Source organism: Pungitius pungitius, chromosome 12 (assembly GCF_949316345.1).
Source record: "Pungitius pungitius chromosome 12, fPunPun2.1, whole genome shotgun sequence".
In the NCBI taxonomy this organism is placed as follows: Eukaryota; Metazoa; Chordata; class Actinopteri; order Perciformes; family Gasterosteidae; genus Pungitius; species Pungitius pungitius.
This window is the reverse complement of record NC_084911.1, coordinates 17,589,064-17,605,905: the sequence shown is the minus strand read 5'-3', so window position 1 is coordinate 17,605,905 and position 16,842 is coordinate 17,589,064. Positions and strand designations below refer to the sequence as shown.

At 50.4% G+C, this 16,842-nt stretch overlaps 3 protein-coding genes across 3 annotated transcripts; all 3 read right to left on the bottom strand.

Annotated features, from left to right (window-relative positions):
- Positions 1 to 4,276: 4,276 nt before the first annotated feature.
- LOC119220286 (zinc finger and SCAN domain-containing protein 31-like) lies at positions 4,277 to 9,469 on the bottom strand. The gene is made up of 2 exons (XM_037476184.2): positions 8,907 to 9,469; positions 4,277 to 5,315 (listed from the first exon to the last, which is right to left on the bottom strand). Exons 1-2 carry the CDS (start codon positions 9,097 to 9,099, stop codon positions 4,606 to 4,608), a joined length of 903 nt encoding a protein of 300 aa, XP_037332081.2. The 5' UTR covers positions 9,100 to 9,469; the 3' UTR covers positions 4,277 to 4,605.
- Positions 9,470 to 10,745: 1,276 nt separating this feature from the next.
- LOC134132914 (piggyBac transposable element-derived protein 4-like) lies at positions 10,746 to 14,130 on the bottom strand. Its single transcript, XM_062565902.1, has 2 exons — positions 12,914 to 14,130; positions 10,746 to 12,738 (listed from the first exon to the last, which is right to left on the bottom strand). The coding sequence occupies exons 1-2, from the start codon at positions 13,833 to 13,835 to the stop codon at positions 11,609 to 11,611; spliced, it is 2,052 nt and encodes a 683-aa protein (XP_062421886.1). The 5' UTR covers positions 13,836 to 14,130; the 3' UTR covers positions 10,746 to 11,608.
- A 122-nt stretch (positions 14,131 to 14,252) lies between these two features.
- LOC134132938 (uncharacterized) lies at positions 14,253 to 15,872 on the bottom strand. The gene is made up of 4 exons (XM_062565931.1): positions 15,471 to 15,872; positions 15,002 to 15,361; positions 14,742 to 14,860; positions 14,253 to 14,670 (listed from the first exon to the last, which is right to left on the bottom strand). Exons 1-4 carry the CDS (start codon positions 15,541 to 15,543, stop codon positions 14,551 to 14,553), a joined length of 672 nt encoding a protein of 223 aa, XP_062421915.1. The 5' UTR covers positions 15,544 to 15,872; the 3' UTR covers positions 14,253 to 14,550.
- Between the last annotated feature and the right edge of the window lie 970 nt (positions 15,873 to 16,842).

Below are 16,842 nucleotides of genomic sequence, written 5' to 3'. Positions count from 1 at the left end.
TTGCCCTCTGACCTTGAAATCTTCAGCAAAACAGGGCAATGATCAGTGTCGTGCCTGAACGCGTTCATTGAACGATAGTTCATGAACTCGTTCATATTTTGGGTGAACGTGAACTGAACGTACTGCATTAATGCCCGATGAACGTCACTGTGAACTCGTTCATTCTGGTGTCTGTGAACGGCGCGTTCTTTCAGGTTAACATCGTTCAATGGGGTGCCAGATTTCTATAGAAAACACACCGTGAACGCGTCTTAATAAGTAGCGGAAAAAACACCCGATCTGGCAACACCAGCCACCAGCGTCGCACCGCGCATGTGTCATCAAAACAAAAGAAGTGCATGGAGGCGACAACTGCGTGTAGCAAAGAGGCGGCGTGTAATAATTTAAATGAGTTTTATGAAGTTACTGACAAGGTCGGTGAGGATGGGAGGAATCTGACCTTTCTTTGCAAACATTTTGTCATGCGGTCAACTGTCAGCCCAGCAGCCCCTCGTGTTTTTGTTCTGATTAACTTTGTTTTCCACGTCTGTCAACAGGAGAGAGCCACTCCCCCTTGCTCTGTTGCAGAGGGTGTGGCTGAAACAGCTGACGGAGATTTACGATCAAGGACGGCCCTACACAAACCTGGGCCTTCATGCCATTCGCCGCCAGATCGTTCCGTCATCCGAGCGAGTACCGGGACCCCGACTCACCTGCTGACTGGCCTTCCAAGAGGATTTTTCTCCCTAAGAAGACCTCCCCGTGACTCCTCTGTGCTGCGCTTGGGTCCACGCCCTTCACTAAAACGTCACACATTTGCACTTTAATGATTACCGTCGTGTTTTTGTTCCTTATTTAAAAGGCTTTTCACACTTCCCTCACAGCTCTGCATACAGTAGCTTTACTAATATTCTCCATCACCGATGTTGTAAAGGAAACTGCTGTTTGCAAATAAACGTAATACTACTCAAAGAATGTGCTCGGATGTGAGAGCATGTCCACGATGGGTGACGTTATATGAGGACAGGGCTTATGGACATATTTAATGGACTGTGAAGAAAAACTATACCGTTCAAACAAGTATTTATCTGGAAATGACAATATATCTAATGGACGGCCTCAATATTCTCTACCGACGTGTAACACCCTGCGAAGCAAACTCCTCATCAACAGGATCGTCCAGAAAAGGACTCCGCTGTCAGAGGGAGGAGCCTGTGAAAGAAACGCGAGTTTGCTTGAAGAAAACCTGCTCCCGACCAGGTTAGGTTCACAGGCTCAGTTACCATAGCGACTGACCCTGAGGTTTAGTTAGCTCCCTTTCTGAAACAGACAACCCAGAGTTTTCCTCATTTCAGGGTTAACTTCCTCTGGGTTTTCACTAAACCCGCTTTCTGAAATCCCTCCCTGCTGCTATTATTATCATTATTAGTCACTTTATTATTACTGTATCACAAATTACAAACTTTGCCTTCCCCCCTTTAGTCTTTCTTCCTTCCCTCCTCACAGGTTCCTGTGGATGGAGGTCACATCTGATGGAGGTTGTCCCTGCAGTTGCCCTGCCTTACACCTGGCATACTACTCACAATATTTGAATCATTTCTGTAATTGAAGATACTGTACATCTTTAAGTTGTTCTATCTGTACACATCTTCTCCTCCGCTGTTCTCCCTCATGTTTCTCCCAGTTGAAGGGTGTTTTATGTCAGGATGCTGCATGCTTACAGAGTATAAAACTCCCTCAGGCTTATTTGATCTTGCACAGAATCCTCAGTACTACGTGGGGTGGGCGGAATATTACACCCAAACACGTAACAACCCTTTATGAAACCAAAATAAACCTTATTGATCACCTCAGTTAAATCTATTTTTGAGCAGGTCTATGAGAGTTGACCTGGCTTTCTCATGCATTGTCATATAATGTTTTATGGTTCGCTTGGTCTCGTCCTGTGCGATTTTTTACAGATTTTTTACATTTCAAATTTGAAAGATCAGTCAAAACTAATGTTAAATTCAGGTTGGAGCGGCGAAAATCCCGGAACTCCTTTAACAATTCAGCCTGTTGGTTGTTTGAGTCAGTGTCGTGATTCACCCTAGTTTATTACCCATACAAATTAATTTATTCGTAGGGGTAGATTTTATTTTATTAAACCCTAGGAATTATTACCGGGACTCTAGGCACATTCTCTTTGGCCTCCGATACAGCGATCGGTGCAGAGGGCACTCTCTGCTCAACTGCTGACTCATGTTCTCGCACCCTCTTCAGCTCCTCTTTGATGTCCTCAGCACAGCGGATTACACGTCATTAATTCCTCATCGCTTATTGTGTCGACGTTTTTAAGAGACTAAACTTTTTATTCCCTTCATTCGGTGTAGACCACACTGCCAAAGCCCATCTGTGCAATAATAAAAGAAAAATGTATAAATAGGTACATGAACTCAAATCTACAAACATACCTAAATTTGATGCAAATCTTTTAACCTTTTGTCAGTGTTTAACCCCATCCGCTTTTTTTGGGAGGAAACCATAGACATTTGCATTTATCGGATCCATAAAGTCCCACAAGGTTCTGTGTTTGGACCGATTTTAAAATCATGATAGGCCCAGAGCGCCTTCAACGTCAGCTGTCAGGTGATACCGTTTTTATGGATGGATTTGCTCTGGTATCCAGCAACACCGTCAAGAATCTTGGAGTTCTCTTCGACCAGGATATGTCCTTCAACTTTCTGTCTCAAAGTGATGCAGAAAAACTAGTTGATGCATTTGTTACTTCTAGACTGGATTACTGTAATTCTTTGTTATCAGGCTGCTCTTGTAGATCGCTTAAACCTCTCCAGCTGATTCAGAATGCTGCAGCACGTGTATTAACAAGAACTAAGAAATGGGATCATATAACTCCTGTATTAACTTCTCTGCACTGGCTTCCTGTTAAATCAAGAATAGAATTTAAGGCACTTCTCCTCACCTACAAGGCACTTGCTGGTGAGGCACCGTCTTATCTTAAAGAGCTTGTAGTTAGCCTGGACCAGCCCTTAGTTAAGTTGCTATAGGCCTAGACTGCCGAGGGACTTCTTTCTACAATAATCCACATTCATTAATGTACATCACTAATTCAGCTTCTTTCCGTTTTTTGTGTGTGCTTTCTCGCCTAGCAGGTCTCCGTGGATCATAGTTTCGTGCGGACCCCGGTTCTGACTCCTGGCTCATGGCTCTGCTGACACCTGCTGCTGCCATCATCATTTCTTTAAATATGATTCATATTACTGTCATCATAAACCAACATCTTTCTGCTCTCCCTCCCCACAGAAGCCTCTGTGGATGGTGGTTCTATCTGATGGTGGTTGTCCCTGCAGTGGTCCTGCCGTACACCTGTTCTGCTACTTGCAATTACTTGTATCATTTCAGTTAGAGGAATTGAATGTATTGTACATCTTTTACATTGTTGATTCTGTACACATGACATCCATTGCAGTCTGTCCATCCCGGGAGAGGGATCCCTCCTCTGACGTTCTCCCTAAGGTTTCTTCCTTTTTTTCCCCATTGAAGGGTTTTTTCATATTTTGGGGAGTTTTTCCTGTGCCGATGTGAGGGTTTCGGGACAGAGGATGTTGCATGTGTACAGACTTTAAAGCCCTCTGAGGCAAATTTGTAAATTTTGGGCCTATACAAAATAAAATGGATTGAATTGAATTGCTTTTGGAAGCTATCGCAGGCCTTTTTACTGTGGGTTTAACAGACGTTGGTCCTTTTGTACGAGCCCCTGCACCTTTTATTATGACACACCGCCAGATCTAAATAGTCATTGTGTGCCTTTAGTAACACTGAGCAGCTGAATGGTTTCTCTCATGTGTGACATCTCATTTTAATCCAGATTTACCACACTGACATCTCATGTGTCTCTTCAGATCTCAACTTAAAACCTGAGCTTGTGGAGATATATATATATATATATATATATATATATATATACGTATATTCCCCCACACCACCTGTATTATTCACTTTACAGGGTGAGAATCATCTGTAAAATAGTAGAGTAGCATTTCAACCTTTGAAAGCCCTCAAATATTTTAAATACATTTCCAAATTGAGAGTAAAAAGAGAAAAAAGAAAAAAGAGGTCATTCAATTGAATAATTAATGCAAAATCTTTCGCGATTGGACTCAACGAGGATAATCAAGTGGCCGTGATGCTGAGTTCTGCTCTGGCAGAATCCCCCCCTGGAGTCAAGACACGGGTGGTCAAAAAAGCGGGGGACATAGAAAAAAATCCAACTTAAAAAGAAGTCAATACATGCCTTCTGGTATTTTATTTTCTGCAATTCTGCACAGTAGTATGCAAAACAATTTACACAAGGATACTGTTTGCAGAAATCTGCAGTAATAAGTTGATACTGTAAGTTGAAATACAAGTTTTACTGTATGTTATCAAAGGCTGGGTAACGTTACAATATTAACAGTGGGCAACGTAACATGAATAAACTTTTAAAAAACTTGAATAAACAGTGTGCCGTAGATTTGTTTCAATTAGAAAGATATCATCAACATAGATATCAATATCTGTCCATCAATATACTTCTGCAGATATTCAAAACTCACACCAGGAAATGGTGATGTAACCAGGAGAGGGTTATTTGGTAAAAGAGCTGTGAGTTTTCATGTGGACTTTCCGCAGTCCACCATGACTAAAGCCTTTCCCACACGGTTTCTCCCCTGTGTGACGTCTCATGTGTGTCTTCAGATTTCCATTTTTATTGAAACGTTTACCGCAATCTAAGCATCTGAAAGGTTTCTCTCCTGTGTGACATATCAGGTGTTGCTTCAGATTTGTAATTATAGTGAAACTTTTACCACAATTTAGGCAGCTGAAAGGTTTCTCCCCTGTGTGACATCTCATGTGTATCTTCAGATTTCCCTTTGTACCGAAACATTTACCACAATCTAAACAGTTAAAAGGTTTCTCCCCTGTGTGACATCTCATGTGTGACTTCAGCGCTCCACTATAAGTGAAACATTTACCACACTGTGAGCAGCTGAAAGGTTTCCCGCTTTTTCCACATCCTGAATAACTGACGGAATCGTCGCCATTCTTATGAGAGTTGAAATCTTCTCTGCTCTCATTCCAATCATCACGGTCCTCATTCCCAGGTTCAGGAGAGTCCCCAGTTTCTCCCCAATGAAGCTGTGTGGACTGGACGTCTTCATCATCTTCACTCTTCAAAAGATCAAATGAGGCCGTCATGTCAGCCTCCTCAAGCCCTTGAAGCTGTTCCTCATTGATGTGGGAGGGCTCTTGGTTCGCCTGCTGGTCTTCTCTGAGCACAAACAGCTGCTGGAGGTCTGTGGATAATAATAAAATAAAAACACAATATAGTGATTTAACTCAAATATCAATTATAACCATCCACTCAGCTGGTTGGAACTTAGGAAATAATATGTAACTATGGCTAAAATTCATGGTATTTAGAAAGATTCTGACGGTATCCGGGTATGTGACGGTATTGTTTTAAGAAATTCAAGGGGACACATAATGAAAATTCTTTTTTTAGTGCTTCTACATGTTCATTTGGGTGTCCGGCGTGCCTACCGATCCAAAAACAACTCCCGCGATTTGTTATGGTTCTTGTATGTCAGAAACGTTATCCTTGAGCTTCCTCATCATTCTCTTACTATGAAATACATTACATGGCCTACGGGATGAGGGGTAAACATTCTCCCACTGAGCAACGTCAGTTGTTGGAGCGCAACACCAGTATGAACGGTACGTGAAAAATTCACACGGTATGTACTGGTATACTGCCCGGCCCAATAACAATCAACTTGATGAAAATGTAGAAATAGAGATAGACAGATACAACTTGCAGCTTACTGCCTAAACATTCCAATCCATTCATCACGTGTGCTCCGTTTGCAGTGTTCAAGCATTTACTGTGACACAGACGCAATTCAACCAATTCACACGCCACGCCAAGGAAACACCGACCAAGTTGTTCTGCTAACGTTGTATTATGCACATATCATTTTCCCCTCTTGGCCTCCGTACGTTCGTTACTAAGCAACATAGATGCTCAAACACGCATGACAGGTGTGGGCTTTTGATATAAGTTGAGACCTTCTCAGTGCAAGGCAGGGATATGGGGGCAGATAGCAGGTGTAGGTAAACACGCAGGGCAGGTAGTAGTGAGGCTGACCAGCAGTAAGTAATTAACTATATATATTTTGTACTTCTATGCACGAGCAGGAATGTCTCTGATCAAGGATTGGTGGACCGATGAGGCCATTCTGGACTTGCACGTGTACCTGACTGAGAAGGCGGGTTTGAAACACCTGAAGCCTAGCTTTTGCTTCTACATTTTAAAGAAACGCAAGGACACGCAGGCGCGAGAGCCCCTAGCGGCCCTTTTTTCACCCCCTCTTGCGTGTGAAGACCCATTTTTCTAGGCCTGGGTCAAAAGCTACAAAAGCTCACGCAGCTCGGAAGGCTTTGTTTATGTATATGTAGTTAGCAAACCAAACCAACAACTTACATAACCCATAACAGACTCTTTTTAACTGGGTAAAACACCACGACACAACAGCTTGTGACACAAACAATTTGTAACACTAATAATTGTACATTTATTAAAATTACCCCGCCGAAATGCACGCTGGGTACAGCTCATAACAAGAAGTAACTTTGTTGCTACATGAAATCACGGAACAACGAGAGACCAGAGATGAACCAACACAACTTGTCTGTTTGGAGGGTTTTTGGTTTTGGAAAATCCGACGTTCCTGATACCGTGATATGGATTGTTGGCCATATCGTGCAGCCCTTTAACAAAAAACGTCTGTGGAAACACAGACCCAGGCGGAGAAGCATGCCCCAGTCTTTAATCTCTGCACATTCCAAGGCTCTTAAAAAGATCAGTTTGAGCGGACGTAAGTCGAACTTCTACAACAAGTACAGAGTCACTATGAAAAGTACAGAGTAGCGTATGATGCGAGGAAAAGTTGATCCGTTTCAGGTCCCCTCTCAGTCGCGAATACGCAATACACGCAAACTGACAACAAATGTACCCCGAGAGCCCTGCGGCACATTAAGACACGTCTGAGCGCAACTGGTCACTGTTTGGAGTCAGAAGTGGTCAGTTAAGAGGTTGATGAGGTCCAGGAAGAAAACATTTATATATAGATATGATATTGTACTACTGTCCTTGCGTTTCTCTGAAAACGCAGAAGCATAAACCAGGCTGAATTCGCTGTGCGATGGTATTGCCATGACCCAGCCAGACGCTCATCGTCCTTGTAAACACAACAGAATAAACCGCTCAAACACCTCCAAACATCGCAATAAAAGCTCTTTAATCATTGCCCGACCATCGCCCGAGGGTACTGCGGTCGTGTGGACTAATGGGCCTATACGGCCCAGAAGGCGCTGATCATCATTGAAGTGTCTTTAAACCAGATCCAAGCTGGGTAACACTCTGTTTTCACTTGATCCTATTTCATGTTGACCTCCTGTCTCACCATGTACATTTCCATCAAAATGGACTGTGTAGCTTATGAGAAAAGTAAAAGTGAAATCAGTAAGAATGACATGTTATGCGTCATTTTCCCTTCCCTCTATGCCCTTGTAGATTTCCATTGGGCGAGGCACCCGGCTAACTGGCATAGGGGCAGGTTAGGGGCAGGTCGTAGAATGCGAGCCACCTGGTGGGCCACCTTTGATGAGCAGAACTTGCACTGCGAGATAAATGAAACGTCTGATGCCAACGCTCATCCAACCACAGAAAAGTTGTGAGTCGATATATAAGGAGTGAGCAACACTCCCCGTTTCCTCACCGAGAGCCACACATTTGACAAGATCACGACTCTTTGCTGTCCCTGGCTCGTAAATGGTGGAATGAGCTTTCAGATGAAACCAGGACCACAGAGTCTTGCAGAGTCCGACTCATGTTCCGCCACAAACTAAAGACACACTTCTTCAGACTATACCTTGACTAAAAAAAAACACAAAACAGATTGTAGCACTGTAATTGTACTTATAATATGGTTGGATGAAATCCTGCATTTTGATGGGTTAAGAATGAGCCACTCAGTCGGTCCTAGGAGATGGGCGAACATCTTTTAAAAGAGAGCGGCCTACGTTGCCCCTGGCAGTTTGAGAGATGGGCGACGTTTGCTTTTCTTTGTGATAAAGAGGGGCTCTTAAAAGTGTTGAGTTTCCTGCAGCAAACGGTGAGCTCTTGCTGGCCCTTAAAATTCTAGAAGAAAAGGTGTAGATTTCGCGCCAGGCCGTACCCATTTCTGTAACAGGTCTCCAAGGTGAACAGCCTCTGGCTGGTGAAATCAAGATAAGGAAGGGAAGTTGGCGAATCCGATACTTAACCTGCTAGGCAGGTCGGGCTGGGGAAGCGGTCGCTCCTTCGAACTCCTTCGAACTAGGCGGATAATTGATGAATATAATGGCATTACACAATAATATTTAGGTAGGTAGGTAGGTCAACCTGAACTAGGATCCAGTGAAAGCAGAGTGTTACCCAGCTTGGATCAGGTTTAAAGAGTTTTAAAATTGAGAAAAGACAAATATAATGTCATAATTAATAACTTTGCCATCAATTTCCTCAAAAAGTACACAGTAATATTTGATGGAAATGTACATGGTTATAGATGACGTCAACCTAAACCAGGAAGTGTCAAAAGAGTGCATCTAATTTAAAGAGAGTTCAAACATTGAGATGAAACTTCATGGCTTTCAGCCTTAAAAGGCACAAATCGCCTTTTTACCGTAACGCCCCCAGTAGAAGTGCATTAAAAAAAGAAAAATGCCTTCCACGTGAGCGCAGTAGTGGGGGTGCCCCGAGTCGTTCGATCACTCGCAAACTTTACCGAACTAAAGCTGACCCATTGATGTGACTGATGTCAGTGTGAAGAGAGAAGAGAACCAACCTGCTCTTTGGATGCGGACTTCAGGGTTGAAAACAGCGTGCAGATATTTCTTCAGTCGCTCGTTGTCCTCTTTTAATCTAGAAACTTCCTCCTCGTACTCTGCTATTGTTCTTTCAAACAGCCCAAATATCTCTTCCGCAGCCTCAGTGAGTCGCTGCTTCACTAAACATCTCAGCATTTGGACTTTAGACATCTTCACTGAATCACAGACACGTTTCCTGCATAAAACTGCGTTATAACGTTATCGCTTGGTTAACCTACTGATCGGCGCTATGTTGCTCTGAGATCCTCTTCTTCGTCTTCTTCTCCTTCTTTATTTGCAGTTGGCAAACATCTATTTGATGCATTACCGCCACCACCTGGTGCGGAGTGTGGGCTGGGATATTTAGTTTTAAATAGTACTTGATGACACTCACTTGACTTACTTTGCAGAGTACCTACTATATATAAATGTCCTCTTTCCTTCCAAATAGCTGTCTCAAATGTTCATGGCAGTATAGAATAACATGTTATATTGTTTCCTCATGCCCAAAATATTCACATTTGCCTGTTTCATCTTTCATCTTCAGATCTTCCTGCTCATCTGAGGGAGAAGGAACAACTGGTCCCTTTTAACCCTCCCGTTGTCCTCCCATCCTCCAGCAGTCGCACGCACGTACGTACGTACGCACTTACGTCACGCGTTCAGCCATCATACAACCCCGCCCTCCGGTAGTCGCACGTACGTACGCGCTTACGTCACGCGTTCAGCCATCATACAACCCCGCCCTCCGGTAGTCGCACGTACGTACGCGCTTACGTCGCGCGTTCAGCCATCACACACCCCCGCCCTCCGGCAGTCGCACGTATGAACGTACGCACGCACGTACGTACGCGCTTACGTCACGCGTTCAGCCATCACACAACCCCGCCCTCCGGTAGTCGCACGTACGTACGCGCTTACGTCACGCGTTCAGCCATCACACACCCCCGCCCTCCGGCAGTCGCACGTATGAACGTACGCACGCACGTACGTACGCGCTTACGTCACGCGTTCAGCCATCACACACCCCCGCCCTCCGGCAGTCGCACGTATGAACGTACGCACGCACGTACGTACGCGCTTACGTCACGCGTTCAGCCATCACACAACCCCGCCCTCCGGCAGTCGCACGTATGAACGTACGCACGCACGTACGTACGCGCTTACGTCACGCGTTCAGCCATCACACACCCCCGCCCTCCAGCAGTCGCACGTACGAACGTACGCGCTTACGTCACGCGTTCAGCCTTCACCTCTCTGTGCAAGACTATTATGGCCCTTTCGCAATACCTGAGACGGCGAGAACGGACTGCGTTCCCGCGAGAATACACTCGGGAGGTTCGGGGGGGGGGGGGGGGGGACGGTCATTTCCGCCATTGGAACAGCAGCTGACTTGATGACGTCACCACGTCAGCTGGTCTTGCTAATACGCTTTAATTTAGTTTTTGATTTAAATATTTTACTATTAACAAGCTTTTGTCTCATTTTTTGTCTCAGAAATTGTATATATAAGCAGTCGTAAAATAGATAGCTTTATCAAGGAGGTTGTAACAAAAAATAAACTATTATACTAAAATATTTTAATGCACACACACACACACACACACCTACCGTTTGTCTTGTTACTCATCAAGAGGCTGATAATCAGCGTAGTGGTCCTCGTGCAGCAAGCCGCTGACCGCACATCAAAGATCTTACAGAGTACAATAATCCATATGTGGATTTTTTTATTCATTATTTTTACAAGTCAGAGCTTCAGATTTTCTTTGAAGCTCTTCCGCCAGTTTAGACTCTCGAGCGCGGTGCTCACCTCGTGTCCTTTAATTAAAACATTGTTAGTTTTAATGCACAACGATGGACAATAAACAAGCTGCGCTCTGCGCATACAGACAATACGTATGTACAAAAGTTACATGTAAACATGAAGTTATGAATCTAAACAAACAGACGGTGAACAACCTCCGTCTCTGACACCACGTTAGAAAACGTACCAAGACTCGTCGTGGTACAGCTCGACGAGTCTCACGTATAAACCGCTACGGAGACGCGAAAACGACCGGCGGAGCATTTCACAGCAGACTCGACGAAAACAGGCCGCTCTCCGCGGGCTGCGAGATGATCAGCTGACCTCCCGGCGCTGGAGGGTGTCCGTTATGACGGTCCGTTATGTCCGCTACACGTCCACGGGGCAGATTGTTACGTTAAAGGCTGTTGACAAACGTTTGCTTTAACAACTAACTTTAGTCATAAAATTACATAACGTTACTTAAATAAAGTAGTATTTATAAAACTCGGACTGTGTGTTTATTTTCCTCCGTCGGTCGTTGTCGCCTGCCGCTTAGGTTGAAATGCATTCTGGGATATTTGGCTCTCACAACAACAGGCGAGCCTGCTCCGATGCATTGTGGGTACAATGGAGGGGGCGCGAGTCGCGTATTATGACCGCGTTCGTGTCGACGAGGAAGACTCATTTAGAATTTCACGTTAAACGGTGCAACTTTTACTATAGTAAGCAAACTATATATATATATGTATGTATGTATGTATCCGTCAAGTATTTGTGTAAATGTGAATAAAGACAATGCAGATTGGTGTGTACATCCATTGTGTTTTTATTACGTCAAGCATTCAGCCTTCACCCCCGCCCTCCGTTAGTAGTAGCACGCACGCACGCGCGCGTTCAGCCGTCACCCCCCTCCACGCCTTGTCGTCCTCGCGTCCTCCAATAGTCGCAGGTGCGCGCCGCGCCTCCGTCGTCGCCGCCGTCGTCGTCTCCGCGCCCCCCGCCTCCGTCGCTCGAGACACGCCGGTCGGCGCAGGCGGGGCAGAACGCGCGCGAGCAGCCCCGGCAGATGTACCTCCTGCACGCGCAGCAGACGGTGTGCGTCTTGCTGTCCTTCTTCGACGGGCAAATCTGACACCTCTTCCTCTTGCTCGCCACCCTGGACAGAGCCGAGGCGACGGCCGCCGCCCGCGTTTCCGGCTCCCGTTCCGCCTCCGGCGCCGCCTCGGCTCGACCGCGCGCCCTCCGGGCGGCCCGCACGACCGCCGCGGACGCTTCCGTGCGGGGGAGACACGCCCTCCTCTCGACGAGCGGCGTCACGAGCTCTTTTCCGAGCCGCTCGAGGAAGAACCTGCGCTTGCTCCGCTTGCCGGACATCCAGTCGGGACGGACCTCTCGCCATATCACGAAGGCGTTGTAGGCGGACACGTCGACGACGTTGTGGAACACGACCAGGGGCCAGCGGGCCGTCATCCTCCTGCAGCTGTACGTGCCGATCACCTTGTCCAGGTTGTCCACGCCTCCCTTGTTGCGGTTGTAGTCCAGGATGATCGCGGGCTTCCCGTCCGGGCGGTCGCCGACCTCGGCCTCGGCGTGCCGCGTGCTCATGAGCACCACGTTGCGGTTTTTCTTGGGCACGTAGGACACCAGGGCCGTGGTGGGCGTGAACGCAAACATCGAAGAGAACACCGCCCTGTCCCTCGTCGCCAGCAGAGCGGGCGGAAGCTCGGGCTTGTTCTTTCGAACCGTGCCGACCACGGTGATCCCCCTGGCCAGGAGCCGGCGCGCCAGCTCGTAGGACGTGAAGTAATTGTCGCACGTCACGTTGCGACCCGCCAGGCCCTCCGTGACGTCGAGCACGACCCTCATCCCCAGGTTCCTCTCGGGGCCGCCGCCGCCCGTCGTCGGCTTGCCGGTGTACACTTGCATCTTCCACGCGTAGCTGGATCTGGCGTCGCACGCCACCCAAGTCTTGATTCCGTATTTCGCCGGCTTGCTGGGCATGTACTGCCTGAAGGGACACCGCCCTTGGCGGCGGGGGGTTACGAGGAGAGAGAGAGAGAGAGAGAGAGAGAGAGAGAGAGAGAGAGACAAGACAGAGAGCGTCGTCATCATCATCATCATCATCGGCATTGTCTTTTCGCGAATCTTTACAAGAAAATAAAAAAAAGCCCCTCCGCCGCAGCCGCAGCCGCCGCTTACCTCTGAACGGAACCAGCTGCTCGTCCACGGTCACCTCGGGCCCCGGGTTGTAGAGGAGCGGCAGTCGGAGCACCCACGCGTCCCACACGTCTCGCACGGCCGCCAGTTTGTCGCTCGCTCGTCGCTCGCGCCTCGTCTCGCGGTCGTCGAATCGCAACAGTGTCGAGTACGCGTGAAAGTCCTTCAGCGGCATCGTGGCGCGGAAAATGGCCCTTCCGCTCTCCGCGTCCCACAGACTGGCGGCGGCCTCCCCTCTGGACCTGTACACGCCCGCCAGGATCAGGAGGCCCACGTAGGCGCGCAGGTCGACCCGGTCCATGCCTTTCCAGTCGTCCCCGTATCTTCTGCGACCTTCGAGGTTGGTCATCTCCAGGACAATGTCTTCTATCGCGGGCGTCACAAACAGCCGGAACGTCGAGGCGATGTCGGTGGCGCGGGACGCCGCTTCCTCCGTGGGCCCGGGGGTCGGCGGACCCGGCCGACTCTGCTCGTCGGTCGCGCCCCGTCTGCCGTGCGCCGTCGAGGACCACGTCAGTTCGCCGTTTTTGGACGGAAAGGTGCAGGTCTCGGGTCTTTCGCCCACGACGCGGTCTTCTTCTTCTTCTTCTCCTTCTTCTTCTCCTCCTTCTTCTTCTCCTTCTTCTTCTCCTTCCTCCTCCTCCTCCTCCTCCAAAGACAAAGCTTCGTTCTCCGGGTTGTATTCTTCGCCGCCGTCGTCGTCGTCGCCGTCGTCGTCGTCGCCGTCGCCGTCGTCGTCGTCGTCGTCTTCTTCTTCCCCTCGTAGCTCTCGTTCTTTGTTGTCAGCCGCGGTCGAAGCCTCTCCCTCTCCCATGTCAGAGTAGTGGTAGACCTTTCGCGGCTCCACCGGATCTGCGAAAAGACGTTCGAGGAGCTCGAGCGCGGTCGGCGTCGCGGCAGTCATGACTTCGGGCCCTTTCGGGGAGACGAGTGTTTCGCGCGTCGCCTCGCCCGACTTTATCGCGCGACGTTAGTATCGCCTCTCTCGCCGACCCGTTCTGTCTCTTCTGGCTGTCTCTTCTGTCACCTACACGCACGCACGCACACACGCACGCACACACACACACACACACACACACACACACACACACAAATCCAGCACCTCGGACAGATCTGCGAGCGCGCGAGGAGAGAGAGAGAGAGAAATTCCAGCACCTCGGACAGAGGCCCCCGAGTCCCCCACCCCCTGAAGCTCTATCTGCGAGCGCGCGAGGAGAGAGAGAGAGAGAGAAATTCCAGCACCTCGGACAGAGGCCCCCGAGTCCCCCACCCCCTGAAGCTCTATCTGCGAGCGCGCGAGGAGAGAGAGAGAGAGAGAAATTCCAGCACCTCGGACAGAGGCCCCCGCGTCCCACACCCCCTGAAGCTCTATCTGCGAGCGCGCGAGGAGAGAGAGAGATAGAGAGACATGTATACTTTCATGATTCTTACCAAGAACTTTGCACAAACTCCTCCTTGGTCACCCGCCAGCGCAGCCAGCGCAGGCAAACGCGCGGACAGAGAGTCAGGGGGAGGGGGAGGGGGGGGGGGGGTGGCGTCTGTCCGAGGTGCTGGAATTTCTCTCTCGCGCTCTCTCTCTCTCTCTCTCTCTCTCTCTCTGCCCCGGTCGGCCGATGTCTCTAGCGCGCCACCGTCGCGTTCATGTCCTCGTACACGTCGTCGAGGGGGAACCGCTGCAGCTTCTTCCTCTCCTGCCGCTGCCGCCACCGCCGCAGCGCTTCCTTCGACATCCTGCACGCCTGTGTCGGAAACGAACGCGTTAGTCATTGCGGCGTCGCGAGGCTTTTTTTTTTGTTGGTCGGGCGCCTACCTTCAGGAGCGTCCACGCGAAGCACCACGCGATGACGACGACGACCAGGACAACAAAGGCGCAGGTCGCCAGTGTCGTAGGGGGGGTGTCATCCCATCGCTCGTCTCGACACCTCTCGCCTGTCGCGGACACGAGAGAGAGAGAGAGAGAGAGAGAGAGAGAGAGAGAGAGAGAGAGAGAGAGAGAGCGAGCGAGAGCGGGTCATTCGCTCGGCCTCGACGCGATGTCCTGTTTCGCGCGCGTGCAATATTTTTGCTCACCCGGCGACGACGGCTGCGGCACGACCAGGAACACCGACCCCGTGCCCGGCAACTCCACGGGTCGCCGTTGGCGATCGTATTTCAAATACACACACTCGTACCGTCCCGCGTCGGCGGGAGTCACGGGGTCGATGACGACGTCCACGTCCGGAAACGTTTCGCTGCACCGAAGTCTGCCTCGGTATTCGGGGGCGACGGTGCCGCCGCCCGGCTGGTCGTCTTTGAACAGGACCCTTACGTCGCCGCGGCCGCCGGCGCCGCGACCCGTCATCAGACTCAGGTACTCGGGCTTCGGATGGGAAGATCGGCACCGGACGGTCACGGCTTCTCCGGGCTCCCTCCACACCGCTTCGTCGGGCCCTGCGACGATTTTAAAAAAAAACCACGCCCCAAATCATTTCGCCTCGCCTCGCCTCGCCCGCACACACACACACACACACACACACAGAAACAAGCACGCGACGCTCACCGGGACCGCGCGGGGCCGCCGCGCAGGAGAGGCACAGGGTCGCCGCCGCGAGGCTCAGGTAGAAAGTCGACATGTCGGCAGAGCGCTTCCCGGCGTCGAGGCGATCCGTGAGTAGCACGCGACCGTTTCCGCGTGCGCATTCGTTAGTATGTCACCGACATCGATGTCATCGGCCACACGAACCCCGACCGAGGGTACGCGAACCGAGGTGGCCACCGCGAATTAAATTGTCACAAGCGGCCCCTCAAATCTTGTGCCATACGCTACACGACAAGGCAACGACACGTGGAGATTGGTTTTAACCTTTTATTTTATTTCACACACATACGCACGCACGCACGCACGCACACACGCACACGGACTCCAAAGTCGCAGCGACGGGGACGGGTGCTCGTTTACGTGGAAAACACGTGTCGCACGAGGGTCCGGGTGCTCCTTCGCGTCACGCGAAAGCGACGGTGAGAAGTGGCCGCCCGCTCGCTCCCTCGCTTCGTCTTCAGGGCACGACGGTCGGCCGCATGTCCTCGTAAACGGCGTCGTCGGGCCGCCGGGCGCGCTCGGCCGTTCGGCACATCCGGGTCTGCGGACGCACGCACGCACGCGCACACACACACACACACGAACGGTTGTTGTTGTGAGGGATTGAGAAAAGCTTGCACGCGCACACACACACACACACACACCACTCGGACTACGCGGCTACCTCGTGGATGATCCACGCGAGGAGCCCTATGACGACGGCGGTTCCCAGAAGCAGCGCGCCGACGCAGGTCACGTTCGCCACCAGGGCCGCCAAGCCGTCGCCCCAGCTCGCCGTACCTGTCGTCGTCGTCGTCGTCGTCGTCGGGAACAGCAAATGAAATACAAATAAAATGCGTTTAGCCCGCGGCGCGTTTAGCTAGCCTGCGTTACACCCCCCGCAGCCCTTTTGGGAAACTTGCGTGAATGTTGAGAAGGAGGAGGGCCAGCCGCCACCACCAGGAGCACCGACCCGGTTCCCCGCTGGTCCAAGGACAGGTCGAACCCAGGCTCGCGCCCCGAGTAAAAGCACCAGTACTGGCCCGTGTCTTCGGCGATCAGGTTCTCGATGACGGCCTCCGAGTCCGGGAACGTCCCGCTGAACCGAAGTCTTCCGCCGACGACGGCGTCGACCATGACCTTTCTCGGCGAGGCGCCCCGGGCCGCGAGCGTGAAGGTCTCGTCGCCGACGCTCTTGACCAGCCTCAGGGACCTCGGGCTCGCTCCGACAGCTCGGCACCGGATGGACACAGTTCCTCCGAGGTCTCTGCGCACCGCTCTGCCGCGCCCCGCGTAGGAAACCGCCGAAAAGGGCACGCGCGGGTCACTCTGCGGGACTGCGACGGCGAGACAC